Below are 13277 nucleotides of genomic sequence, written 5' to 3'. Positions count from 1 at the left end.
AGCAATGCCCACATCCCATAAAGATAAAAATGTCTCTGCTTTGAGGCACTGTCTGGGAGCTGCACTTTGAAGTGAAGCAGTGTGACACACACTTGTCAAACATGTCTGTAAAATAACGTCACGATAGAAACAATAATTTTCTCTTTTTCACAAAGCATATGTAGGTGAGGTATTCTGCTGTCCTTGAATAGAGTTGAGCCTCTAACTGGAAATAACCAGTAACTTTGAGATGATGATATATATGTGCCCTTTGCTATTAGCTGAGCCATAAATAGTGCCATGTCTTACGTTTGATCTATTAGAGTGTGTTGAATTATACACTGCAGAAATTGACTGCCATCAACAGTTTGATTCCATACTCGTAACCTACAATATCCACTATTTTTGTCTCTGTAATGAAGAGACTGGTATTTTTAACCAACAACATAAAGAACCAAAATGCACAAGAAAAGAGTTGCAAAATTTCCACATTAAACTCATCCAGGGTCAGAGAACAAAATCGTGGGTCTTGGTACTTATCCCTTTTCCAGGCCCCTTATTTCCTCCCCTCCTCCCATCCTTCCACCTGCTACTTAACCATCCCCCTCAGTAATGCATAATATTTTTGCCCCTTTCAAGATTCACCAATCAATTCACCCATCACAGAAAGTTCCCAGCAAATCATAACAGCCACTGTTGGTATCTGGTTACAAATATCTTCTGATTACATATGCAGCATGGGTCATTAATTTTAAAAGCAGCAACAATACAATGCAGTGTTAGTTTGTGCACATCGTGTAGGTGATCCCACTGCAACTATTAAACCAAGAGTACAAATTTCTTAGCCTATGCCATTCACCCCCATCCTCCTGAAGATGCTCATTTCCTCTGCCTCCCTCAGCTTCATCTGTGATGAATCTATCTCAAGTAAAACCTTTACCCTCTCCCACTGAGATTGAAATGCTCCAATCTTCTCCCTTTGCTGCAATCGCCTATCATATTTCCTTCACTAAATCAAACTTCCCCACGCATTCTCTCCTGTCTTATACCTTAAACTGTGCCTTTTTCTAATTTCTCTTACATCAACCCTTATCTCCAAGCTTATCTTGTCCACGAGGCACCATGTATCCTTGACTCACCTGGCCAGCTGACATTTGGAATGGTTTCTTTTCCATGTTCATCACAGGGCCCGGGACCTGGGTTCACTTCCAGCCTGGGGTTTGTACTTTCTCCCCTTGTCTGCACGGGTTTGCTCCAGATTCCTCCAACAATACAGAGAGGTGCAGGTTAGGTTGATTGGTCATGCTAAATTCACCCTGGTATCAGGGGGGATTAGCAGGGTAAATGTGTGGGGTTATGGGAATAGGGCCTGGGTAGGATTGTGGTTGGTACAAACTCGATGGGATGAATGGTCTCCTTCTCTATTGTAGAAATTCTATGATTGTAACACCACCAGGCCATCACCTCCATTATGTGTGCTGTATGAATGCAGAGAGTTGATTAATTTTCACCAACTGTCCAAATCCAAAGTTTATTACAAGTGCAAAGGTTTTGTGTTTGGATGTTGTAGGTAATCTGTTTACCATAATTTCATGTGATGTTTATTTTGTACGGGCATTTTGTTTGAAGTTGAACTGCAGTCCCACTTCTATTTAGAGCTGATGTTGTCATAATTTCCACGAACCTTTAGATCACAGTTCATTAAGGGATCATTTGCTGGTTTCCCATTTCACGCAGGATATCTGGCCCTCATTTACTTGCAAATCTAAACTGTAATTTTACAGACACAATGATTGACTCATCTAGATCAAAGGGTTCCTGTAACTTAATTTCTTTCCCTGTAAACGGAATTGCTGATTGCGCTTTTTTCAGCGTGTAGGCCCACTCACTTTTTTTCGGTCCGGCTCATGCTTATGGCTAACTGCCTGCTTTCTTTTACAATGTAACTTCCCACTTTCATTGAGGATTTGTGATGTTATTCCTCCACTTCGCAAATTTAACGGCCATCTCCATTACCTAGACATTTATAGATTATTTCAAATGCAAATTATTTCAAATGCACAGAACATTTCCATTAATCATGAGAGATTTAATTTCCCAAAGCAGTGAAACATTAAGTTAATGAACGATAAGCAAGCTTGGATTGCCAAATCCGTGACAGAATGCATTCTTCATTTTTACTGGCTTGTGGAATCCAATCCCAGAGCTCATGTTTGAGGTTGTCGCATTCTGGGTTCCCCTTTATCAAATGTCCATTGGCCTAATTTGCAGAGCTGTGCTTAGCAGCAGTCCTCTCCCATCCATGAAAGATTGCTAACATAACTTTTGGCAGATCTACCCTCTCCATGCAGTTAAAATGCTGCTACAAGACACCCCTCCACTCAATATGGATGGCGTGGTGACACAGCGGCTAGCACTGCTTCTTCACAGCATCAGGAACCCGGGTTCAATTCCCAGCTTGGGTCACTGTCCGTGCAGAGTCTGCATATTCTCCCTCTGTCTACATGAGTTTCCTTCAGGTGCTCCGGTTTCCTCCCACAGTCCAAAAGACGTGTTGATTAGGTCTATTGACCATGCTAAATTCTTCCTCAGCAGTAGTTAGCAGTACTAACCACTGTGCCACCGTACCGACTATTATTTGTTTCATTGTTAAATTTATTACATTATGGAAACAGCAATGCTCTTCCAAGATTTCACTTTCACAACATACACAATTTTGATTAAGCCTATACTTGTCATTAAACTGGAAGTTGAAACTTATTGCTGGATGCATTGATGAGAACGTAGCAGTACTGTACCTTTTACACGTACCAGCTGGGTACCACTCTGCCACAAGAATTGAGAAGGGGACAGACCTGTCTGCCAGGTGCCCAGGCTATTGGTCATATCCAAAAACCCAGGCCAGGACAAGGGTAAAATGGGACGGAGATGGGGCTGGGGACGGGAACGGGGGGAATGGAGAGGTGGTGGGGAATGATCTTAACGTGCTTCCGATAGGGTCAGAGACCCACCACTGACCCAACAACAGCCTGCATGCCTAAAGCTGCCGGGCTACCCGTGTGTCCATTCCCTGCCACTGGTAAAATACCCATGGAACAGGATGAGGCTTTTAAATAGCCATTCATTGGCCACTTAAGAGCATCAACAGGTCAAAGGGTGGCAAGGTAATCCACTGGATTCTGAGTCTCCCCCACTCCTGCCTTCAAACCCTACCAGCAGAGGAGTGTAAAATCCACTCCATTCAAAGTGAAAAGTACTGCAGGTCATTGGTGTTCTTTTCTGTAGCTGTACTGTAATTTGCAAAAATATTCATTTCAGTCTTGAAGTATTTTTGCTCCACAATTTTGTGAAGTGGATGTGCTGTATGTTGCTTGAATCAGAATGTAAACATAATGTTGCTGATGTTTGGGTATTGAGATAATTGTACAACTCTGAATATGTACAAAATGGCATAATCTGTGCCTTATGTGTGATCCTAATGCCTTCTAAACACATCTGTTTGAATCAACATTTGCAGTACTAAGTTGCCTGAAAAATAACTATTTAACTGTTTGTTTTTGTTAAGTTCCAATAACATACATACATTTGAACTCTGATGCTTTAGATTAAGATAAAGGGGAGTAGGAAATGATAGCATTGTCCAGAAACACCAGCATGGATTAGTTGGGCTATATGGTCTATTTCTGTGATGCAGTGTGTTCTACCCAATTTAGGGCAGCATGGTGAAGCAGTGGTTAGCAGTGCTGCCTAATAGTGCCAGGGACCAGGTTCAATTCTGGCCTTGGGTGACTGCCTGTGTGGAGTTTACACGTTCTCCCCGGACAGAATTTTCCCATGAGAATCGTAGCGGGCAAGGGAAAGGCCCGTTGACCTCGGACAGGATTTTCCGGTTTCAGGGAGAGCGTGGCTGGAAAATCCCATCCTATATGTCTGCGTGGATTACCTCCAGGCACTCGGATTACCTCCCAGAGTCCAAAGAAGTGCAGGTTAGGTGGATTGTCCATGCTAAATTATGCCTTAGTATCCCAAGATGTGCAGTTAAGGGGATTAGTGGAGTAAATGCGTGGGGTTACAGAAATAGGGCAGGGAGGGGGGCCTGGGTAAGATGCTGTGTCAGAGAATTGGTACAGGCACGATGGGCTGAATGGCCTCCTTCGGCACTGTAGGAATTCGGAGATTCTATGATAATTACCAAAATATCTCACTTTTAAAAAAAGATTTAAAAATGTGGATTGGTGTATTGAATGCAAAGGTGCTTTAGTGAACGATCTTCATTATTCCACATTATCCAGCCACAGCTATCTCGCATCCGTGAGTGAATCTATCCACAGGAGCCTCGATTGTCTGGATACCGTGGAACTGAACTCACCCGGCTTTCATGGATGGAATGAGGACTACATGGGAAGCTCAGACACCCTCAAGTCCAACCCTATCAACCAGGTGTGTATAGTTTTCATCTTTTGACATAGACAGTTGCCCTTTTTGGGACTGTCAGTCACTGAATATCTTAAAACAAACTCAAGCGACAAGAATAATCAACTGATTTTCTGGTTAGTTATTGAGATTTTCTAGAAGCCACCATCTCGGAGGTTATGCTGTTGCAAAGATGTGGAAGTCAGAGAAGGGAGAGCATCTTTATTCAATAGAATTAATTAGTAATGTGTCTCACAGCCAGTAGTTACATGTTTTATGACTGGATCCTGAAAATTAAATGAATGTTTTCCTTAATTAATGTAGGTATATATATTAAATAGGTATTATGATAATGGGTGAATGACATGGTTACTTAAATAAATCAATATTTAGCATTCTGAAGCATTTTATGTTCAGACTTCTGTCTAAAATATCCCTAAATGGCAAACAATATTTGTTTTTGATACAAATAAGTACAACACGGTGGCACAGTGCTTAGCACAGGTGCCTCATAGTGCTAGGAACCCGGGTTCAGTTCCAGCCTTGGATGACTGTCTGTGCGGAGTTTGCACATTCTCCCCGTGTCTGTGTGGGTTCCCCCCGGGTGCCCCCTTTTCCTCCCACAGCCCAAAGATATACAGGTTAGGAGGGTTGCCCATGCTAAATCACCTCCGTAGTGTCCAAAGATGTGTAGGTTAGGGAGATTAGCAGTGTACACACATGGGTATAGGGCTTGAGTCAGATGCTCTTTCGGAGAGTCATTGCAGACCCGATGGGCTGAATGGCCTCCTTCTGTCCTGTGGGAGTCCAACAATGAATAGCAGCCACAGAACCAAACTATAATACATGAAAAATCATTTGAAATTTGGCTATTAAAAATTATATTGGTCATGCTTTCAAAATCGAGATGTAAATTGTATTTTCAGGAAAATTCAGGAAAAATGTGGAAGCATTTGCGTTTTATGTTTTCTGTGATGCTTCTTGAAATAAAACAAATTCCAGTTACTTCCACTGTGCTGAAACTAAATATTTCCCATCATAAGAATTCTATTTTTAAATTCTCAGGAATTTTATTCGAACAGTCAGCAAGCTCTGGTGCATTGCTTGAATAGCCTCCAGTGCAATAGTCATGGGAGCGCTTGCTGAAACATTGCAGTAAGGCCTTTATTCCTGTTTGATTTCATTTGATTGAATATTGTCACATGTATTACATGTTTTACAGTGAAAAGTGTTGTTTCCTGCACATTGTACAGACAAAGCATCCCGTTTATAGAGAGGGAAAGGACAGAATGCAGAATATAGTGTTGCAATCATAGCTAGGGTGTAGGGAAAGATCAACTTAGTGTGAGGTAGGTCCATTCAAAAGCCTGATGGCAACAGCGAAGAAGCTGCTCTTGAGTTTGTTGGTATGTGACCTCTGACTTTTGTATCCTTTTCCCGACGGAAGAAGGTGGAAGAGTCTGGGATACGTCTAATCTGAACTGTCCCTGCCTGATAACAGTAAAATGAGCACTATGAGGAAGTTTTATATATTGGTCAGCAGTGAATGTTTGAGGGGACAGTGCATAGTTCTCTTATTTGCAATTAAACTGAGCTGCGAGTGCCTGGTTGAGTGATATATAGTGAGCACAAGATTCAAAGTGGGACTTGAGAAAATCTAAATTGAGTTGGTTAAGTATTGATTAATAAATATGCAGGATTAATGCAGTTAGTAACTGTTGAAAAATCATTACCATAAATGCATTCATGTTTGTGATGTGGGATGATGGGAGGAGAGGCGACATTTTAACCTGCTAGGCAAGCGGGTGTAAGCGTGTGGGAGCTTAAAGAAGTCAGAAATGCATTGGGAACCTGCCAATGTCCGCATTTAACTTGTCTGCATTTGCTATTCTGGCTGGATTCCCACAGATAAAGGGAGTTACAGACAGCAGCCATGTGGTGTCCTCAGATCAACCAGGAGTATTCATAAATCAAAAGGGATTCCACCATTAATGTTTTGGAAGATTATCATGCATGTCAACGGCATGAGACCCAGGGAGCCACCATAAACACTTTCTTCTATATCAGCCAAGTCTGTCGCAAACATTCGCCCCTCAGAACAGAATAGAACCACCCTGCGAAGACAAGGGCTACACTCTAAAGACATGTCTGATTCAACGAAGGGGAGTCCTACCATTTATGCACAGAAAACATACAAATAGAGTCCCATGAGCACAGCAGTGATCACTGAGCAACCTCCCTCCTCATTGCTGTGCAAAAGTTGCAATTCAGAAGTCTGGGTTATCCTTCAGAATACACCAGTAAGGAGGACTGGAATGATAGTGGTCTGCTGCACCTTGCAAGACACAATGCAACAGAGAGGACTGGAGCTACATGAGGAGGGAGGTGATGATTGCTCTGCATCTTCAGAGGAGGAAGAGGAGGAGGAGAATGAGAAAGAGTCTATTACAGCCATAATGTCTGCAACCTGGCTGCCAATGAATGATAGGTTCATTCAACTGCTCTGAGATACTTGCACACAATTTGTCACACAAATTCTGGACCCTGGACCCATTGTGCCCACATCCCCCTCCCCCACGTTCCCCACTCCTCCCCAATACAACAGTCCCACAGTCAGCATTCCATTTCTGCCACAGACACCGATAGTTCATCTTCGATTCCTGTCATACCATTTTCTTCAAGGCTGAAGGCCATTTAGAATCATAGAATCCCTACACCGACTGCACCAACAACAATCCCACGCAGGCCGTATTTACGCTGCTCATCCCCCCTTGACACTGAGGGAGAACTTAGCATGGCCTGACAACCTAGCCTGCACATGTTTGGCCTGTGGGAGGAAACCAGAGGAAACCCCACGCAGACACAGGGAGAACGTGCAAACTCCGCATAGACAGTGACCCAAGCCGGGAATCGAACCTGGGTCTCTGGCGCTGTGAGGCAGCAGTGAGCAACAACGAGAATGACTGGACAATGGAATGTTGAGATTAAAGTTGATGATGCATGAATATTTATATTGAAGAACTGACATCCAACCACCTCCACCAGGAAGGGGCGGTGTTGGGGGTGCTTTCGACCTCCCAGCAGGGAACACTATGACTCTGTGTTTCCACTGACAGCATAACTCAGGTTTCATTTGACCAACTTTAACCATACATTCCAAGAAAGAATAGACAAATTTATGTCATAAATCTTTGACTTTGTATCATATTTAATGGTTTTTTTTCTCATTATGTACATGAAACTAACAAACTATGTTCTGAGACACCACAAGGGAAAGTGATAGGGAACGTGTAAAGCCAGGGAAGACAAAGTAACTAGAAAGTGAAAGGCAGCAAATAGAGAAAGGACAGATGAAGAGGCTCAAATGGGAAAGCAAGAAGTTGCCAGAGAATAACAAGATACAGGAAGAGCTGGTGCAGCAAGTAAGAAACCACAGACTCTTGCAGGAAGCTTTCATTTATGATCATCTTCATAATTATAAGTCAGATCCATAGTATGATAGTGACAGCATGTTAGAGGTTTGTCAATATTGTGATGCCACAAATTGGAAAAGCAAGCCACCCTCGATGTGTTGCACAAGTGTTAAAAGTACGATTGGCGCCCTTAATTGACCCACCTGACCCACTGAGTGTTCCTCTGATGAGAACAACAAAATCAAAAACTTCTTGAACAGCTTCAAAAAATACAACAACAGAGTGTGGGATCACATAGAAACCGCTCTATCTTGACTCAAAGTGGAAGAACCCGTAATGTGACATATCATGAACTATTGAATGTTTCAACAGACACTGAGTTCAGGCAGTGACATGAGAATGTAGAGAGTGATACTACAGACATTGGCCAGGATTCTCCGAGTCTGTTTTCCCCAACTAGGAATCCCAATGTCCCATTGAATCGAGCAAGAAGGTCAAATTGGGATTCTTGCTGGGCGTTCATCCCAGCCCAATGCTCCCCCTGGCCCCCGCTACTGTGGAAATCAGGTTCTTGCCCATAGAGGGTGAGAATGTGGTCACGGGTCATTTAAATAAATTTTAATGCCATTAGCAGACTTGATGTAAATTCAGTAGGCTCCTGCATTTCTCCCCTTCACCAGCCAGATGTCCCATGGGCACCTATTACACCTGGTCCATAGAAGTATGGATCTAGTGCTATGGGCTCTGAAGGGGGTGCAAGGAATGAACCACAGTTTCCAATTGTGCCCATGTTTCCCTCTGCCACTGCTTGGGGGGGCGGGGGTGTGTGTGTGTGTGTGTGTGTGTGTGTGTGTGTTCCTCTCAGCCCATGCCCACCCAACCTCAGGTCCCTTGAGGAAACTGCACCCTCCCCCTCCAAGTCTGGCAGCGGCAGAGGGGCACACGGGCAGGATTCACTCATGCGCCCCCCCCTCCCCCTTAGAGTCCAAGGCACCAGGTCAGGGTGTCACTGCCAGTGCCAACTTTGCACTGCCAAGGATCCAGGTCCTGAAGGGAGACCTGAGAGGGAGGGAACAGCTGCTGAGAGGACCCAGTCTCAGATTGTCTCTCTTCTTGGGGGGTGGGGAGGAATTCACTGTCATGCCAATTGGAGAAGGGGGGGCATTCGTTCTTACAGTGGTTGGGGGGGGGGGTGGCGTGGGTGTGAGATTGCCCCTCTGTGCTGAAGGACTGTGGTGCTCCCCTTGTGAGAGGGGGGGGGGGTCACCATGTCCATTGTGGGGGGAGGGGAGGGGCCTATCTCTCAGCGCTGAGATCGAGGTGCTCTTTGAAAAGGAAGGCCCGATCTCTGTGAAGCCGGTGGAAGAATCCCACCTGACAGGCTCTGCTAACGAGAGCAGGAAAAATTCCGGATTTCCTGCTGGCGAGAACACTTAGAATGCTGATGGGGGAATGATGCCCGTTACCTTTAACACTGATGAAGCACTCAGAGCTTTGCTAAACATTGAGGAAATGGGTGTAGGTAAAGATTTGGAGCTTGAAGATGCCAGGGATGAAGAGAATGATCAGTAAAAATCAGATGGTAAAAATTGCAAATCAAATCAAACAAGAATCAAGCCAAGTAAACCAGATGAACATAAATTCACCATGAAAGCAGAAATGTTTTTGTTAAATAATATTCAATCATTTTGTGTGAATTTAGATATTTGTGTTTCATACTTGTAGGATTAAACTAATTCTGCGAAAGAAGGTGAATTGTTGAATGAAATTTATTGGATATATGAAAATGCTTCATAGAAACATATTCGTTCTCTGATTTTCAGCTTGAGTACCTATTTCATTTTGTCCTTAGGCTAGCCGGGTGAGAGGGCATGGGATCCAAGGGCCTTTGGCCTTGTGGATCCAGAATTGGCTTGCCTGCAGAAGGCAGAGAGTGGTTGTGGATGGGGCTTTTTCTGAATGGAGGTCAGTCACCAGCGGAGTGCCTCAAGGATCTGTTCTGGGACCCTTGTTGTTTGTCATTTTCATAAATGACCTGGATGAGGAAGTGGAGGGATGGGTAAGTAAGTTCGCTGATGACACTAAGGTCGGTGGTGTTGTGGATGGTCTGGAAGGATGGAAAAAGTTGCAGCAGGACATAGATAGGATGCAGGACTGGGCGGAGAAGTGGCAGATGGACTTCAACGCGGATAAATGTGTAGTCGTCCATTTTGGCAGAACCAACGGGATGAACGAGTACACTATCAAGGGCAGAAGTCTGAGTAGTGTTGAAGAGCAGAAGGATCTAGGGGTCCGGGTCCACAGGACTCTTAAATCGGCCTCGCAGGTGGAGGAGGTGGTCAAGAAGGCGTATGGTGTACTGGCCTTCATTAATCGAGGGATTGAGTTTAGGAGTCGGGAGGTAATGCTGCAACTTTATAAGACCCTTGTCAGGCCTCATTTAGAGTATTGTGCGCAGTTCCGGTCGCCTCACTATAGGAAAGATGTAGAAGCTATTGAGAGGGTACAGAGGAGATTTACAAGGATGTTGCCTGGACTGGGAGGCATGCCTTATGAAGTTAGGTTGAGGGAGCTGGGACTCTTTTCCCTGGAGAGACGAAGGTTGAGAGGCGACCTGATAGAAGTTTACAAAATGTTGAGAGGAATAGATAGGGTGGACTCTCAGAGGCTATTTCCCCGGGTTGAAATGGTTGCTACGAGAGGACACAGATTTAAGGTGCAAGGAGGGAAGTTCAGAAGTGATGTTAGGGGTAAGTTTTTCACTCAGAGGGTGGTGAGTGAATGGAATCGGCTGCCGTCAGTGGTGGTGGAGGCGAACTCGCTGGGGTCTTTTAAAAGACTTCTGGATAAGTATATGGGGTTTAATGAGATTGAGGGTTATAGATAGGTCTGTAGGTTGGTAGGTGTTGATGTGATCGGCGCAACTCGTGGGCCGAAGGGCCTGTTTGTGCTGTAGTGTTCTATGTTCTATGTTCTATGTTCTATCTCAGTTTAAAATATTTTGAATCATAATTTTAATTCTTATTTTAACTTATCCCCTCATTCATCCTCTTATTTCCCACACCACAGCACAGGGGCAGCATGGTAGCAAAGTGATCAGGACTGCTTCCTCACAGGAACAGGCACTTGGGTTCGATTCCTGGCTTGGGTCACTGTCTGTACACAATACGTGGGTTCTCCCCATGTCTGCATGGGTTTTCTCTGGGTGCTCCAGTTTTCTCCCACAGCCTGAAAGACGTGCTGGTTAGGTGAGCTGGCCATGCTAAATTCTCCCCCAGTGTACCCGAACAGGTGCTGGAGTGTGGCAACTAGGGGGTTTTCATAGAAATTTCATTGCAGAGTTAATGTAAGCTTATTTGTGACACTAATAAATAGTAAAAAAAGGTCACCAAGCTTGTTGACAATAAAAGTAAAAAACCTTTACACACCCAAATGATTTCCCCTATGAAAATTTTTTTCCCTTCCTTTTCCTATTACTACAATATGGTGCTACCGTTGTTGCTTTGGCAGAGCTAGAGGCAGTTAAGAACATAAGAGCATAAGATATGGGAGCAGAATTAGGCCACTCGGCCCATCGAGTCTCCTCCACCATTCAATAATGGCTGACATTTTTCTCATCCCCATTCTCCTGCCTTTTCCCCATAACCCCTGATCCACTTATTAATCAAGAATCTATCTATCTCTGTCTTAAAGACACACAATAACCTGGCCTCCACAGCCTTCTGCGGCAAAGAGTTCCACAGTTTCACTACTCTCTGGCTGAAGAAATTCCTCCTCATCTCTGTTTTAAAGAATTGTCCCTTTGGTCTGAGATTGTGCCCTCTGGTTCTAGTTTTTCCTACTAGTGGAAACATCCTCTCCATGTCAACTCTATCCAGGCCTCATAGTATCCTGTAAGTTTCAATAAGATCCCCCCTCATCCTTCTAAACTCCAATGAGTTCAGATCCAGGGTCCTCAACCATTCCTCATACGACAAGCTCTTCATTCCAGGGATCATTCTTGTACAAGCTCTTCATACTAGGGATCATTGTTGTTCATTCCTCTGTTCTGACTTCTGAGATACTTGTGGCCTACGTCCTGTGGCATTTGGAACCTCTGATGGTACTACCAAAGACTGACTTACCGGCACAGGGGCAGAGTCAGCTATCAGGATAGGGGATAGAGGGGCACTGACTGGGCGATGGGGGCAGGCAAAGGAGAAGTGTGAATGTTTTGAGCATTGCTATGTGCCCTACCTCATTCTTCCCTTTCATAATCTGCCTGCACTTCCTTGTAGTCAAGAACACTTTGTTATACTTCAGTGAGGCACTGAATTACCAAGTAGAGTCTTTCCTCCACCCTATTTAAACTGACAGACTGAGCGTGCAGGCGTTAATCAGAGCCAGCCTGGTAACTGCTGTGTCTGATGGGGATGGTCACTCTTTCCATGGAGGTAGACACCATTTGATCTGATTTATTATTGTCACATGGATTGGGATAGAGTGAAAACTTTTTGTTTGCATGCTGTACAGGCAAAGCACCCTGTTCACCGAGTACATGGGGAGAAGGAAAGAAGCGAGTGCAGAATGTAGTGTTACAGTCATAGCTAGGGTGCAGAGAAAAATCAACTTAATATAAGGTAGATGCATCCAAAAGTCTGATGGCAGCAGGGAAGAAGCTAATAGAACTTCACACAGTTTCTGCTGCTGCTGAAGAGTAGTCCCCTTTGTCAGTGACCCCCAGGGCTCAGCATCTACATCCATCTGAGCAGAACGGTGAAGACCTCGCTCCCTCTGATAGAGAATCTTCAATGCAGGCCCTGTCTCCAACACCTGCTGCAGTTCACTTGTGGCTCACTATGTGACAGCACTGTTACCTGCCTGGACGCCCCACCGAGGTGTGTATATCTGAGCTGGTGGAGGGTGTGCATGAGCCATGTGTCTGTGCTTCCGTAGACTGCATGACCTCCTCTCAGGATGCTTTGTCCTCTTCCACAAAAGCTCAGGGTGATACTTGAAGACCTTCAGGAGATGAAAGACATCAATTAGAACTGACAAGGTGACAAGATTAAAAGTCAACAAATCAAAATGCAGATCATCATATTTCAGTGGCTGCTGCAATCACATCAATATGAATGAGTGTTGAGTGCCATGCTATTTAGATTTATCACCAGATGCCTGGGAGACCCGACTATCTCCATTAGCTGTGCATTCCAAAATTCAACATCTCCAATATTTCACCCTCCACAAGTCAGGGTGGCTTTGGCTGGAAAGCCTGCCCAGTTCTCTCTCTCCCTCTGGGGTTCTGTATTCTTTCTCTCTCTCTCCCAGTGTTCTCTGTTCACTCTCTCCCCTCAGTGTTCTGTGTTTTCTCTTTCTTCCCCGGTGTTCTGTGTTCACTCTCTCCCCTCCGTGTTCTGTGTTCTCTCTTTCCCCTGGTGTTCTGTGTTTTCTCTCTCTCTGCCCCGGTGTTCTGTGTTCTCTCTCTCCCCT

General features: G+C 44.5%; 1 protein-coding gene across 2 annotated transcripts in view; it reads left to right on the top strand.

The window, feature by feature from the left end:
* Nucleotides 1-13277, top strand: part of dlgap4b (discs, large (Drosophila) homolog-associated protein 4b) — a 614332-nt gene that overhangs the window by 497124 nt on the left and 103931 nt on the right. For both annotated transcript variants that reach the window (XM_080204774.1, XM_080204771.1), the window contains exon 7: nt 4272-4419. In XM_080204774.1, coding sequence (XP_080060900.1) covers nt 4272-4419 — 148 coding nt within the window. The remainder of the gene's footprint in view (nt 1-4271; nt 4420-13277) is intronic.

This window comes from Carcharhinus amblyrhynchos, chromosome 16 (assembly GCF_965287045.1).
Source record: "Carcharhinus amblyrhynchos chromosome 16, sCarAmb.v2.hapA, whole genome shotgun sequence".
NCBI lineage: Eukaryota > Metazoa > Chordata > Chondrichthyes > Carcharhiniformes > Carcharhinidae > Carcharhinus > Carcharhinus amblyrhynchos.
This window is presented reverse-complemented; position numbering and strand designations above follow the sequence as displayed.